The 13,330-nt window shown below is 53.7% G+C and overlaps 6 protein-coding genes across 6 annotated transcripts; 1 reads left to right on the forward strand and 5 right to left on the reverse strand.

The window, feature by feature from the left end:
* Window positions 1-189: 189 nt before the first annotated feature.
* BU26DRAFT_559577 (uncharacterized protein) lies at window positions 190-1,486 on the forward strand (the record flags this gene model as incomplete). Its single annotated transcript, XM_033832716.1, has 3 exons — window positions 190-758; window positions 807-1,389; window positions 1,448-1,486. 3 exons carry the CDS (start codon window positions 190-192, stop codon window positions 1,484-1,486), a joined length of 1,191 nt encoding a protein of 396 aa, XP_033689936.1.
* Window positions 1,487-1,606: 120 nt separating this feature from the next.
* Window positions 1,607-2,452, reverse strand: BU26DRAFT_475483 (uncharacterized protein; the record flags this gene model as incomplete). The annotated part of the gene is made up of 2 exons (XM_033825535.1): window positions 1,731-2,452; window positions 1,607-1,676 (listed from the first exon to the last, which is right to left on the reverse strand). Exons 1-2 carry the CDS (start codon window positions 2,444-2,446, stop codon window positions 1,607-1,609), a joined length of 786 nt encoding a protein of 261 aa, XP_033689937.1. The 5' UTR covers window positions 2,447-2,452.
* An 894-nt stretch (window positions 2,453-3,346) lies between these two features.
* On the reverse strand, window positions 3,347-5,166 carry BU26DRAFT_148161 (uncharacterized protein). The gene has a single exon (XM_033819929.1). It carries the CDS (start codon window positions 4,977-4,979, stop codon window positions 3,531-3,533), a length of 1,449 nt encoding a protein of 482 aa, XP_033689938.1. The 5' UTR covers window positions 4,980-5,166; the 3' UTR covers window positions 3,347-3,530.
* BU26DRAFT_148135 (ankyrin) lies at window positions 5,167-8,369 on the reverse strand. The gene is made up of 2 exons (XM_033819928.1): window positions 7,866-8,369; window positions 5,167-7,821 (listed from the first exon to the last, which is right to left on the reverse strand). Exons 1-2 carry the CDS (start codon window positions 8,260-8,262, stop codon window positions 5,354-5,356), a joined length of 2,865 nt encoding a protein of 954 aa, XP_033689939.1. The 5' UTR covers window positions 8,263-8,369; the 3' UTR covers window positions 5,167-5,353.
* Window positions 8,370-8,748: 379 nt separating this feature from the next.
* BU26DRAFT_559581 (glycoside hydrolase family 92 protein) lies at window positions 8,749-11,289 on the reverse strand (the record flags this gene model as incomplete). The annotated part of the gene is made up of 6 exons (XM_033832717.1): window positions 8,749-9,057; window positions 9,122-10,470; window positions 10,515-10,855; window positions 10,909-11,041; window positions 11,088-11,134; window positions 11,186-11,289. 6 exons carry the CDS (start codon window positions 11,287-11,289, stop codon window positions 8,749-8,751), a joined length of 2,283 nt encoding a protein of 760 aa, XP_033689940.1.
* Window positions 11,290-12,381: 1,092 nt separating this feature from the next.
* On the reverse strand, window positions 12,382-13,271 carry BU26DRAFT_514768 (uncharacterized protein). Its single transcript, XM_033827910.1, has 3 exons — window positions 13,056-13,271; window positions 12,948-13,001; window positions 12,382-12,839 (listed from the first exon to the last, which is right to left on the reverse strand). The coding sequence occupies exons 1-3, from the start codon at window positions 13,174-13,176 to the stop codon at window positions 12,625-12,627; spliced, it is 390 nt and encodes a 129-aa protein (XP_033689941.1). The 5' UTR covers window positions 13,177-13,271; the 3' UTR covers window positions 12,382-12,624.
* Between the last annotated feature and the right edge of the window lie 59 nt (window positions 13,272-13,330).

The following is a 13,330-nucleotide window of genomic DNA, read 5'->3' on the forward strand; positions in this document are numbered from 1 at the left end:
GACAGTGGGTTTTATTGCGGAGTGACAGGTTGCTTTATCTCAGCTAGCTGCTAGTCCTTTCTAAGCATTAGCGCGACGCCACATCAGGCTCTCCCGGCATCCGACGTTGTACTGTAACCACAAACGCGAGCAGGAGAGACTTTCCCACAATAAAATCAGTCGCATTTGTACGCCCGTTCGGCATCAGACATGCCTCCACCACCGTTTTTCCGTATCCCTAGCGAGCTCCGCAACCGCATCTACCACTTCGCACTCCTAAATCAGCGCCCCCAATTCTACGTCGCTAATCTCTCCGTGGACCTCTGCTATCTGGAAGAACCCGGCCATATCGAGCCGTATGAGAACGAAAACTTGCGCTGGCTCCTTACCTCCCGCCAGATCCTTTCGGAAGGCCTCGATCAGTTCTACACCCACGCTAAGCTCCAGTGGTACAGCATATGGAGTTGCGACCGCACAAATGACCTCACGCTCGATGGAAGCACGTCGATTTTTGATCTGGGGAGAGTGAAGGCCGCCGAATTGTCGCTCCAGATGGGGAAGGAGCATCACGAGCGCGATGGCAAATCCTACGATCTCGTTGTGCCGAGAGGGAAGGAAAAGTGGGAGGGGAAGGATGAGGATTTCGCGGAACTGGGGAAAGTTCTGAAGAGCTTGGATCAGTGCGCATTCCAGGACTTGAAGCTTATGGTCTATCTATTCAGAACTTTCAACAAGACCAGAAACTACGAGGATACCGGGAATAGATGGGTTGTCGATTTGTATGTTGTTGTCCGCCTCCTTAGGTCTTCTGTCTGATATGTTTGCAGGGGTGCAGGGAGCGACGCGGGCAGCGAGGGTAATAATGAGAACGAGGAAGCAGACGACCAAGATGACGATGACGATGATTACTCAGACAGCGACAGCGACAGCTACTCTGAGGGCTACTGGAACGCATACGGCACAAATCTCTCAGACCCTGACTGGATTAACGGATACCTAGTCGACTTCGGCTTTCTGGAGAATCTGGGAACGCAGTGGAAGCACATCCAGACCGAGTACATTCCAACATACATGCTGGCATACTGGGGAGACGGAGATCCAGTAGCTGCGAACATCGTAGCCGTGCCGATCATTCAGCAGGGCCTCGCTGAGATCGCCAAAGTGTTAATTGGCGGCGAAGGCTGGACCATTCAAGATAGCCTTGAGGAAGTAGAGCATGGGGCAGCGCGGTGGTTGCTAGATGCCAATCGAGCGCCTGACGACGAAAGGGTGCTGGAGTTGAAGCACACTGGACTGCGAAGCTACGTGGGGGACTGTGAGGGATGTTATGATGAGGAAGAGACCTTCACGCTACACGACGATAGGGGAGACGGCATCATTAGGTTTATGGCCGGGAAATGCGGACATGTTGTAAGATATACCTGCAGTCCTATTGCGACTTGTCTGTTTATTGATCTTGATTTCTTAGGTCGAACTCGAGACTCCTGTTGTGGGAAGGGAGATGTAGGGCTTCGACCTTGTCATTGCACTCTTCCTCCAACGTTCCATCTACTACAAAAGCATTCAAGAACCACTCGCCCCGCCTCTAATCATATCCGGAAAGTTCCTCCTTCACTATCCATCCCGCCTACCAGCCAGCGTCGCAAACCTTCTTGGCCTTCGTAATGTGCTTGTCGTACGCGTCTGGGAAAGCAGACCTGCGGGGAAACCTTAGCTCCACAAACCACTGAAGACATTTAGAATCGACTTACACCTGGACTTTCTGCGCTGCCTTGCCAATAGCAAGACTGGGCCAGTTGCTAATCTTCTTCAGGGCATTGAAGAAGAAATGCGCACTCAGCGATGCATCCATGCGCTCCTTGGTCGAACCCCAAGACGGCCGCTGCTGAAAGATGCCCACGGAGTCATGGTCGTGCCCAACCCCATCGTGGGGATACTTCAGCGAAGCGGGATACTTGCTATTAGCGAGAATGCGGATGCCAGACTCCTGGAACGCAGTCGTGATGGCGACATAGCAGGCGCGCTTCTGCTGGCTGCTCTTGAAGTCCTGCTTTGCGCGGGCAATGATGGTGCGCGCACGTTTGGTCTGGACTGCATTGAGACCTGGGAGGTTGCCGCTGGAGCCGCCGCCGGTAGACTCCTTAGTGCAGCATTGGAAGTTAGTGGGGCCAGGGCAGAAGCCAGGCTGGCTGGTTAGCCCAGAGCCGCTGCACTGTGAGGTCCAGCGGCAGTTGCCGCCAGAGGCGCAGGACGTCTTGACGCAGCACTTGATGTCGTCCGGTGTGCCTGGGCACGCATTCGAAATGAAGGAGCCGCCGTCGCTAGAGCAGGAAGAGGTGGAAATGCAGACACCAGGTGCACCTCCAGCGCCGGTGCAAGGGCCGTTGACGGAAGAGCGAGGGGCAAGGGCGCTCACAAAGCTCGTGGAAAGCAATGTGGCGAAGAAGAGAGCGTTAAAGGAATGCATATTGAGGAAGATTGACCGCAAATGAGTGTCGAAGCAAACCAGGGCTAGGGGTAGGTGGATGGTACTACTTTTGAACAGCTTCTACTATCCTGAGGTCGCCTTTATACCTAGGTAGCTACCCCCAGGTTAACACTAGACGTGTTGTCTGCTCGTACTTCGCATCCAAAGCAATCATGATCAAACAACTCTACGAGGCTCGTAACTCCAAACAATTACACAGTCCCTTTCATCGCTCTGAAAGTCGTGTTCTTGTTGTAAAGGTCCAATGAGACATGTTGGAATACGAACTTTCGGAGATTTGTATTCTCATGTTTTCAGCCCCACGTCCCTCTCAACCAACCATGAGCGTTCTGCCCCATCTGACACTAATAATATGGACAGCACTACCAAAGCCCGTACGATCGCAGATCAGGGAAGATCACCTGCAGCCCGTCGGTTCCTGTCGATCGTGCTTTTTAGTGCGCTTCAGGGCTGATTACGCGCTGAAGGCTCTCTGCGCCCCTTATGTGGTCCGCATTCGGCGCGATGAAGGTGCGATACTCCTGAACAACGCGAAGGCGGGTAGATCATTGGTGATGGAATCAAGAGGGACGGTAGTGTCATGTTTCCGCCGGTTGTTTGAGCGGTGTGTTCAAAGTGATTCGTTGCATTCGATGAGCGATATTAGTGTACCCGAAATTTCGAAGCTACGTTTCCTACGTATAACTTGGAAGTGAACGATCTGCATCCGAGATTCTTCTGGTTCGACAACGTGTCGAGGCGGGCGGTGCAGCCGGCGTAACGCCACGGAGGAAAATGGTGGAGTGCATGCCTAGAGTCGAGGTGGAGCAGTCGCGCGAGAAAGTAGGCCAACAGATCAAGATTCCCTTCCGTCTTTGTGGGTTCAAGAAGTTCGTGTCCGCCGGCAATCCATTGATATACTTAGCACTGGTGTGTGGCGGTTTGCGAGCGAATTCCTCGCCCTATCCAGCATTGATAGTCCTAGCAACATTCACTCTAACGTCATAATCGAAATCCTACTCCCCGCTTTTCTAGAAACATGCAAGCCCGTCATGAAGTAGGGATGAAGGAACATACAGCTCCCTCAATCCATCCCCCTCGGCACCGCATACTTGCCCAATTCCTCATCTCCCAACAACCTGTCCATACAACTCGTCTCCAGAACCACGCAGAGTTCAACACCCTCCTCCGGATCCTCCTTTGGCCTCTCCGGAAATACAAACACGTACCCCTCCACATTCGGTTTCGGCCAACGAATCGCCCGCGGCAGCCCGAATCCAAAGTCCTGCGTCGTGTACCCAGACATACCCTGCCACGTCGTGGCCGCGAGGTCCATGCCCAGAAAGGAGTTCAGCTTAAGGCTGATCCAGGCTTTGTTGGGGGTGCCGGCTATCCATGTCGAGGTGTCTTCAATAGTGGAGGGAGAGACGCTTGAGGTGATAGAGGTGCGAACCGCCGCCGCAGCTGAACGAAGGCCGTCGTCGCTGAGGAGGTTTTCGATCGCCAGGCCAGGCTTCGGCAGCATGAGCACGTTGCCAAGATAGCCCGGCGGCAGCGCTGGCTTGACATATCGCCGAAAACCAACAGCGTGAACGAGGTGAGTAGGCGACGATGGATTGGGGTGGAACAGCGGGATGCGAGCTCTCGTAATGGACCGCCACATCATGGCCATGATGGCGTTGTAGTTGGATATCCGGTCCTGGTCCACCGGCTTCGCGTCCGCTCTTAGCCTTTCAAGGGCCGATTTGCTGAAGTGAAGCATGACCTGAGAGATCGGCGGCATGACAAAGTCCTTTGGCGGCGTGGGAGGTGTTTTGACGTGAGCAAGCGCCCCTGTTATGCCTCGTTCCTCAATCTCACGCAATTGCGCCTCGGTTGGCGTTGCTTTCGAGATCAATGGGCTGCGGTCCAGGTTCCGCGCATCGAAGGGGGCTGGACCAGCACCGACAATGACTCTTCGCGTGTTCTCCGCCCAGTTTGTCAACATGCCGTCCGTTCCCGGCGCATCAGAGCAACAATGATGGATCGCGATCCCCAGCACTACCCCTCCTCGGATGAAATTCACCTGCGCGCAGAAGACGACTGAGTCATCCTCCTTTTCCTCGCCCAATGGCGTCAGCGGCTGCTTTTGAGTAAGAGCAGTCGGAAGAAGCGCATCGCCGTCAATTGCATGACATGGGAAGTCCGCTTTCTCAAGTTCTTCGTAGGACGGGAAGGCGTCCTCCATCCAATTCGCGATCAAGTCGACGATGCTCTCGCGGCGCTTTTGGATCCATACCTTTCCCGATTCGGGCGACGTTCGGAGAACGCCGGATAAGGAGCGGTACTGGCTGAGAGTTACCTCAAGGCCTTGTTGAAGATTGCCGATAATGGTCTCGGGAGAGGCTGTCCCTTCTCCCAGCTTGTAGACCAGCGCGATTAGAGTGTAGATTTTGGGAAGACAGTGGTCGTAGTCCGACAGCTCAAACCTCTCAATTGCAGGGTCGTTGGTGTGATCCTTGGGATGGACTTTGATTACCTTTTTATTCGTCATGGTGGTGGTGGTGGAGGAGGCGGTGAAGGAAGCAATGCGTTACCAGCGACGACCATCTTGTCATAGATATTGCTTATATGTAGGAACGGTGAGATCCGCGGTCGAGTTTGAGCGGTAAAGTGTCGTGCTACGTGGGAGCATACGAAATTTGTTGTGGGCCCATGTGGAGTGCCTAGTTGTTAGGCCGAGCGCATCCCTGCCTAGCTTCGTCAACGCGAGGTCTCATGTACGAACTTGGGCAGCCGATGTGGACATGTTTAGTGCTCAAATCTCTCATTAAAAAGCCAGGATTGGCTCAAAGTTACCTTTGTAGGAGTGAGGTACTATGGACCTATGCTTTTGACCTAAACGATTTGGAAAAGATTCTTCCGCTCCTAGTGATGCTCAATAGCCGCCAGCACAGCGCTACCGTGCCTCTTGGCCGGTGGAGGCCTAATCTCCGTCTCCACGTATGGAGCATCGGACCCAGAGAGAAGCGCAAGACACCGCGGCGTAGGCATAGGCTCCATTTCTGCCCAGCGTAATGCTTGGAGTAGGGCCCTCTGGTCCACTTGTTTGGACTTGCGCTCAAGCCACTGACGCCAGTCCTCATTCGGCTCTTTTGCATTTGCAAGCAACTTTTCCACCGCCGCGTAGTCCTTACGCCCTTGGTGGTGCGTCCTCTGCTTGAGATATGGTACGTCTTCGAGAGTAAGATGCTCTTGCTTCTGTGCGTAGGCGAGGGGTGTGAGCCCAGCGAGATCCGCTCCGCGAAAAGGAAACCCTGCTTCGAGTAGCATTTTGGTTGTTTCTAAGTCTCCGTGACCAGCCGCGACATGGAGTACAGTGGTTCCAAAGCGGTACAACTCATAGGTGATTGGTATTAGGCCTGTAGGACACTTCACCATTAGAGCACGCACCAAGTTGTCCACTCGAACGGGATTGCGCGACTGCGAGCGCCGATTCCTAGGCTTTGGAGGCGGGAACAACGCACTTCCCTTCTTCTGCAGCTCTCGCAGTATATCGGCTTGTGGCGATGTTACTGGAAAATAGGGACTCGGATGCGGATTTCCATGCCTGTGGACATCGGTTTCCGCCTTGGTAGCCACAAGACAGAACGTCTTACACTTTAGGTGGTGCCGGATTGCAGTAGCCAGGTGACGGACAACTTCTGCGTCTCCAAGCTCTTTGGCATGGTACCAAAGGATGACGGCAGACTCCGGGAAGCAACGAAGAATGGCAGCCAAGATCTCTTCGCGAAAGTTCAAGGAGGGGTACATTTCCGCAGCTTTCCCTACCCAGTCGTGTAGATCTTCGCGCCCAGGCAGCCAGTGTTCAAGGACAGTCGTGTCCCGAGTCAGCGCCGCAAGATGCACTAAGTCTTTTGGCTTGATGACACGTTCATCCGTCCGTCGCATGTCCCCACCCTTCTCGATCAGCAGTCGCGCCACAGCCCAGCGCTCTTTCGAATAGGCAAAAGCCACGATGGATGGGAATTCGATGATAATATGTGGAGGCTCGTAATCTGAAAACTCAACATTCTTCCATTGCGGCCAGAGGTCATAGTCGACAAAGGGTCTTACAATCTCCGGGCTGTTCGAGAGTATTGCTTCCTCAAAAGCGCGCAGCCTGCTGCTAATAAGATTCCGGTTACGTGCGCCATGCAGTCTCTCACGCGACTTATATTGCTCGAGGAAAAAGCGTATTGCGACAGTATTTTGGGAGGAAACGGCGCATTGCAGGGGCGTCTCGCCGCTCGCGTTCCGGCTGGCCACGTCAGAGGTGAGGTTTCTCGGTTCCGTGGGATCGCAAAGAAGCTGTAAGAGTTCTTGTCTTCCATGTCGTGCAGCTTTGTGGAGCAATATCTCGTGGGTTCCATGTTCTCTACGTAAAGGCGCTCCATCTCTCAGGCACACGCGAACCCCGATTGCATCATTACTCTCGACGCTTTCGAGCAGTGTATTCCACAGCTCCTGTTGCTTCTCCTCTGGAACGCTTGTCGGATCTACTGTATTTGACTCGAGCCCGTCTTCAACCGGAAAGATGAGGCAGTGGTCCACGGGTTGGAGTAAATTGAAGAGTGTCATCGGATGCCGCTGGTACCAATGCAGTGCAGCAGGGTCCTCCGGAATGTTGAATACCTTTTTGGAAGGGTCCTCGCATGCTTTGCGGACGAACTCTCGATTCTTCCATGCCTTTTGTTGAAAAAGACGCCAGTGGACGAAAATAACGTGCGAGAGTGCCGCTATGCAGACGATGAATGGGGCACTCTGTCCCCATTCGCTAATGAGGACGCGACCCTGACTAGCAACGAGGCCAAGCTCGTCCCGAATGATCCCGAGGTAGCGGGAATGAAGAATCATAGTACTGCAGAAGAGAAGATAGCTCGTAGTGACGGTTGCCGGAATTCGTTCCCATCGAGGCCCATACACTCTTCTGCTCTCTTCGTACCTGTTGTGTTCCACCTCATTGAAGATCCTCGTCTGAGAAATGCCCATCCACAGTTGAGCCAGCCATAACACTAGCCGAAAGCTAACGTACAACCAGAGCCTGGAGGGAGCGTGTTGTTGTGAGTGGAAAGCTTCGATCCAGGGAAGGGCCACACTGCAGGGTCCATCGTGATGGTCCGCTATCGTGGCTGCGGACAGGTTCGCCAATGCTAGCGCTTGGACAATGAACGCGAAGAGCTGAATGAAGCCGCTCCACAACACCAGCCACCTTGATGCGAGGACTTCCTTGTCTGAAAACGCCATGGAGATAGAGGCACTGACTGCGTCCATGCATATACAGGCTACAAGGATCTCTTGGAATTTGAGGCTCTCTCGATAGGACTTGGCAACATTGCAAGCAAGGCAGGCAAGATCTGCACCTCGTTAGTACAGCGCTACCAGAAGGGCTTCAACTTACTGTACACCTGCGCGATGCATAGCTCTTTCACGCCGGATGTCTCGCTCTTGACGTGGCCGAGAACCAAGACAAGCGCGATAGCAAAGCAATTGATGAACAGGCCGAGAACCACTCCTATCCCTCCTATATCCGGGTTCATTAGGCTTTCCCGAGCATCTTCGCTGAGTCCGCAGTTGAGGGCATCGTATCTGCGGGGTGTCGGAAGGCTCGAGGAGAAAATTGCAAGCAGCAAGGTGAGTACTGGCACGACACGCAGGGAGAATCGAATCCGGGGCAGTATCCACCGATTGCGGCGCTGGAAGAAGGGGCGGGGTAGGTGTTGCAGCGCAGGCACCAACAGGGCGTATGGGACCCAGAGCGAGAATGTCGACACCGCGAGACTCTGCGCAGTATACATCGTGCTCCGCGCGACTCAAGAGGATGGGTGGTGAGAAACTGCTGTGTGAATTGCTTCAAGAGCCTGGGGTTACGGTGGGAAGAAGCGGTTTCGTGGGGAAGGCTGCCAGCTGAACGCGCTGCGGCTGAGCGATGGCTGGCACTGACGCAAGCGTGCAGCCAGTTTTGCTTCTTTTCGGGCCAACATTAGGGCCGAAGGGAGGAAGAGGCAAGTGATGTGTGCGATGAAGTTATTCGCGTCGATTCATGGCAACGTGCGACGGGAGAGCCCTCCGGATCCTTGTGGACGGTCGGACGTGGCGCTCGGCTGCTTTTGGCTCAACATTCCTTGTCATACCTCGCTCCGCACCTATAGGCGTCCTCACGACATGAAACACCGCTATATCCTTGACAACCCCTTCTTTCTAGCTCACCTCGATTGGCGTGCGTACCAGTCTCCTCCTCCCTCTTAGACCCCTCCAAGCCCTCAGCCTCAAACCAGACTCTTCTACAAATCACCAGACGCCGGGCTTGGAGGCAAGTCATCCGTAGCCCAGTCCGCCGGAGTGCTCCCGAGCACGAATTCCATGGTGCCTCCACTGGCAAAGACATCCTGGTATGTCACCCAAGCTTTAGTCCAATTCTCCCCATTTACCTTCAGGCTCTGCACGTAGTACGCCGAATCCTTGTTCCCACCCGTCGTCGTGATCTCGAGCCTTCTCCCGTTCCCAAGATCGATGGAAAGCTGCGGGAACCATGGAGACAGAACGAGGAATGTCGTTTGGCCGGTCATGGGGTAGAGACCGATCATCTGCCACTGCACAGGGTAAGTCCTGGGCGAGAAGGGGGATGAACAAGAAACAGTATGGTGTCGGACTCACTAGGATATTGCTCTCCATAGCCCCCGCATCCGAATTGCCCGGCAAGCCAGCGGCGCCGCTATTATAGAGCTTGCCGATATCCCTGCTCCGCTGAACGCTCATGTATTGCTTCCCTTTGACGAAGTTATACAGATACGGGCTCGTAAAGCTGGGTTCATTGCCCGCGTTGAAGATCTTGAGATCCCACAGCTTGTTGATCCTATCCACAAACTTGTCATCGCCGCCAATAAACTTCTTCATCGTGTAGACGTCATGAATGGCGTTCAGGCTGTAGACCCACGGATTGTCCTCGTAGTATGCATCGCCCCAGTAGCAGCCGCCGCAGCCCAGAGGGTCTTGCGCGACGAAGGAGCCGTTTGCGAGACGCGGGACGACGAAGCCGCTGTGGTTGTTGGAGGTTGCAGCGGGATTCCAGTGATTGCGCCAGTTTCGCGAGCGGGTGAGATACTTCTGCGCATCCGCGGAATTCCCAAGGCCGCTGGCGACTTGGTAGAGACCGAAATCGTTCGTAGAGTACTCGACGGCTCGGGAGACGGCTCTTGTGAACGCGGGCGTGATGTATCCGTACTTCAGCCAGTCAGGAAGAGCGCCTCGTCCTTCCTTAGTGGAGGAGTCTGGAGCTTTCGGGTCGTGGTTGTTCGGCGGTGTTTCCTCCGCATCGGTCTGCATGGCCGAGAAGCCGTCTTGCCAGTTGATGGCGCCTCTGACGCCCTTGACGTACGCATCCGCAAGCACGTTGTCTTGGTTCGAACCGCCTTGAACACGCCCGTTGTAATTAGAAGAGCGAGCATCGGACATAAACCCGTCGTGCCTCCAGATATCGATGAGGGAGCGGATAAACTCCTCGTAAGCCACGGGTTCGAGGATATGAAAAAGCGCGGTGTGGCATCTATGCGTGTCCCACAGCGTGAAGGAGTCATCATAGTAGGGCTCTGCGCTGCTCCACCCGGGGTTCTCTCCAGTCCGGTTGGAAGGGATCAAGAACATGCCCAGCAGCGAGCTGTACAGGAGCTGCAAATCCGCGTCGCTAGCACCGGAGACCTGGACTTTGGAGAGGACTTGTGCGTTCCACTTGCTCTTCGCGTTATTCATGAGAGATTGCAAGCTAGTTGACTCTTGAATCTCGCGATCGAGGTTTTCGCAGGCCTTGCTTGAAGAAATGAACGAGATGCCGACGCGGGAGGTCAGATTAGTCTGTGTGAATGTAAAGACGCCACCAACACGCTCGGTCCCGGACACGGAAGGCGTGCTATCGTACGAAGATAATGTGGTGCCGGTACCCTTGAAAGTCTTCATGCTTGATGGCTGCTGACTGAATCTGCCGCAAAAGTATATCGTCCAATCGGGAGCTGTGCGGGTCAGAGACTGACAGGCCTTAAGAGGGTGGACTTACAAAGATTCCAGCCGTTATTATAGGTTCCTGATCCTTCGTAATGACCGTCAGAGGAGTAGGTAAAATTACCTCCTGAATAATGCTGTTCCCAACCAAGGCCTCTAAAACTCGGCAACACATGAGAAACATCGACTACTACGGACGAGGAGCTGCCGCTTGGGAATGAATACTGATACAGACCGGCATGCTCCATTGCGGCCAACTCTACCGTGACGCCGCTCGTAAGCGAAGACTTGTAGTAACCAATCTGGCCCTGATCTGCGGCAGCCCTTCCTTGAGATAGGTCGGCTAAGGGATTCGACACATTCCCGACGACTGGCATTTGCGATACAACGCCATATCTGGAAGGCGGTCGTTAGCATGCTTTCGCGATCAATGGAGCTGGATACTATACTTAGGCGCGCCTCCAGTTCCAGATTCATGCATCATGCTGAAGCCCCAGATATTGCCGCTGGGCAGATATCCAGAGTAGGCGTCGGTGGTTCCCGACTGCACATCCGGTCCAAGCTTGACCATAGCAAAGGGAGCTACAAATATTAGATATTGCCATGGTGAGAGAATCGCACAACCGACCAGCGACTACCCCGGGAAACCTATTTCCTCCGCCCGTTGTGCCCATGCTATTTCCTTTTTTAGAATTTTTAACTTTAAAATGGGGCAGAATTACTTACAAGACGTTGACATAGTTCGTGTAGTCAGCTTGGGCAGCCACGCTTCTACCGCATGCTGAAGCCACAAGACATATTGTAGTCTGTAGTGAGAAGTGCATTCTCATTGCAGAATTCTATCGTGACAGCTCGGGCTTGCAGTGGGGGATTTGTACATAAAGCCGCTTCTGTCCCCGTACCATGCGTATTTCAGCGCACGGGAAGAAAGTACGCGCCTGTATCAACCAATGTTCGGGTCTGGCGTGCTGTGGTACGCCAAGGGAAGACGTGATGCATGTACCTCCGGAGACCTTGATCTTTCCTGTCACTCTGCGCGCTGAGCCTCGAATGCCACAAAGAGGAAGAAAAAGAGAGGAGAATAAAGATAAGATTTTACGAAAGGTGAAGCCACCTATAAGGAATGTGTTCTCGAGGAGCCTAAAACATTCCTCAAGAATGAGCGAGTGACCTGCCAATAAGCAGGGAGGACTGTAGCATGACCTGAATACATGACAGGGGTTCAAAGACAGTGATGAAATAGGTGGAGGACCTAACAAAATCCAAGGCTAGCTTGACGTTGAGTAGAGAACCGTTGGTACTTAAAGCCTTACCGAATGTCCATGACCGCAGGCCTCGAAGGTGGTCAGGGGGGGTTGACAGTAAATTGCATCGCAGCTACGACGCACGTGGAGTGCAAGGCTGGTTGAGTCGGTACATGTCACATTAGGATCGCCGGCTAAAACAAGTACTCCAGAGGGAGTGGAGAGCTGCAGTTCGAAAGCGCGGTCAAGGGTTTAGCGTGTCTCTCCTGCCAGTTTCGTCCTGTTTGCGAGCATGGTCCCGGACAAAACGGTATATTGAGTATCGTCCGCGGCGCTTTTAAGAGTATGTTCCGGGAGTGTGCGACCAGGGGAAGTCCGCCAGGCCGAGATAGGAAGGAAGCACTATTGACTGGACCTTACCAGCCAATCAAAATGCTTCAAATTGCACGAGGCCCAAGCTCAATCGCGAGAGGTGAATAGGGGATGATAGAGAAAGGAGCATACACCCGGTGAAGGATCGCACGGCAATGATGTCGGGCGCGGCGAGCAACGATTATTGTTATCCGATTTGAAAGGTGTTCGATTCCGTGGTGTCGCTCCTGGGTAATGCTTGCAGCTACACTTTCAAGCTCATAGGCTAAAGCACTGTCAGTGTGGAAAAATAATTAACAAAATATCTTTCAAATGCTCGCATTCGAATTGCCGCAACAGATTCATTTGCGCGCTCTTTTCGGAGTATATGCGTTCAGATGAGCCGCTGAATGCGCCGGATTGCCGTACGGTGTCGCACATGATCCTGATCAGAAGACAAGCGGCGCAGGACTTCTCCAAATGATCACCCACGGGAAAGCTGAGGTTTTCAACTTGAGACGCAATGATAGATAGGCCTCTGGATTCTCTATGCGAAAATAGAGTAATCTCCTAGCTCTTTCCCCAACCCTGGAGGTTATGGACTATGGGGTTCCTTCCACCGCGGGTGATTATCCACTTGACTTCGTCGTCGCTATCATTAACTTCTTGATGTTCAGCATACGCGGGTATAAGCGCGAAGTCGCCGGGCGACAGTTCTTGTCTCTTCGAGCCGTCTGGTCCCCAGACGATGGCGCCGTGGCCGCTTGCAGCGTAGACGATTGTGTCTAGATGTGGATCAGATGGAAGCTCAGACTGGTGTGTGGGACGTTATCGCGAGGAAGTGGTTCGGGGCGAACGGCGTAGAGCAGGTTGGGAATTCTCAGGTAGCGTACCCTCTTCCCCATGGTGGTGGACAGCGGACGCGGTATGCGGCTTCGCGACCATGACTGGAGCATTTAGTCCTCGGTACTTCAGATGCCTTTCTTTCTCTCGGGGCTCACCAGTGCCGCAAATCTGATTAGACATGTCCGTGATAGCGTTCATTCTAATCATTCCCTCGGTTTGCGCCCCGCTTGCGGCATTGATCTCCGAGCCTTTCTTGATCTGTACTTCGCCCGGCATGGTCAGTTTGGGATGAAGGTTTTACGATTGCGGTGAGTTGCGATAGTGGTGGTGTAAGTGTGCGGCCAACTGAAGCTCTTGGGATCATGATGAGCTAATCGCAGACGCGAAGTCATGCTTTTGGCGAGAACCGCGCCAGTCCTTGAAAGCAGTC

This window comes from Trematosphaeria pertusa, assembly GCF_010094035.1.
Source record: "Trematosphaeria pertusa strain CBS 122368 unplaced genomic scaffold BU26scaffold_2, whole genome shotgun sequence".
In the NCBI taxonomy this organism is placed as follows: domain Eukaryota; kingdom Fungi; phylum Ascomycota; class Dothideomycetes; order Pleosporales; family Trematosphaeriaceae; genus Trematosphaeria; species Trematosphaeria pertusa.

What these genes read in the sequence shown, in the direction of transcription:
- BU26DRAFT_148161 (XM_033819929.1), bottom strand. Translation starts at nt 4,979, where the DNA reads ATGACGAATAAAAAGGTAATCAAAGTCCATCCCAAGGATCACACCAAC.
- BU26DRAFT_514768 (XM_033827910.1), bottom strand. Translation starts at nt 13,176, where the DNA reads ATGCCGGGCGAAGTACAGATCAAGAAAGGCTCGGAGATCAATGCCGCA. An exon ending in TAATCAGATTTGCGGCACTG is followed by an intron (nt 13,002 to 13,055) that starts GTGAGCCCCGAG and finishes TAAATGCTCCAG; the next exon opens with TCATGGTCGCGAAGCCGCAT. An exon ending in CCACCACCATGGGGAAGAGG is followed by an intron (nt 12,840 to 12,947) that starts GTACGCTACCTG and finishes ATCCACATCTAG; the next exon opens with ACACAATCGTCTACGCTGCA.
- BU26DRAFT_148135 (XM_033819928.1), bottom strand. Translation starts at nt 8,262, where the DNA reads ATGTATACTGCGCAGAGTCTCGCGGTGTCGACATTCTCGCTCTGGGTC. An exon ending in ATGCATCGCGCAGGTGTACA is followed by an intron (nt 7,822 to 7,865) that starts GTAAGTTGAAGC and finishes AACGAGGTGCAG; the next exon opens with ATCTTGCCTGCCTTGCTTGC.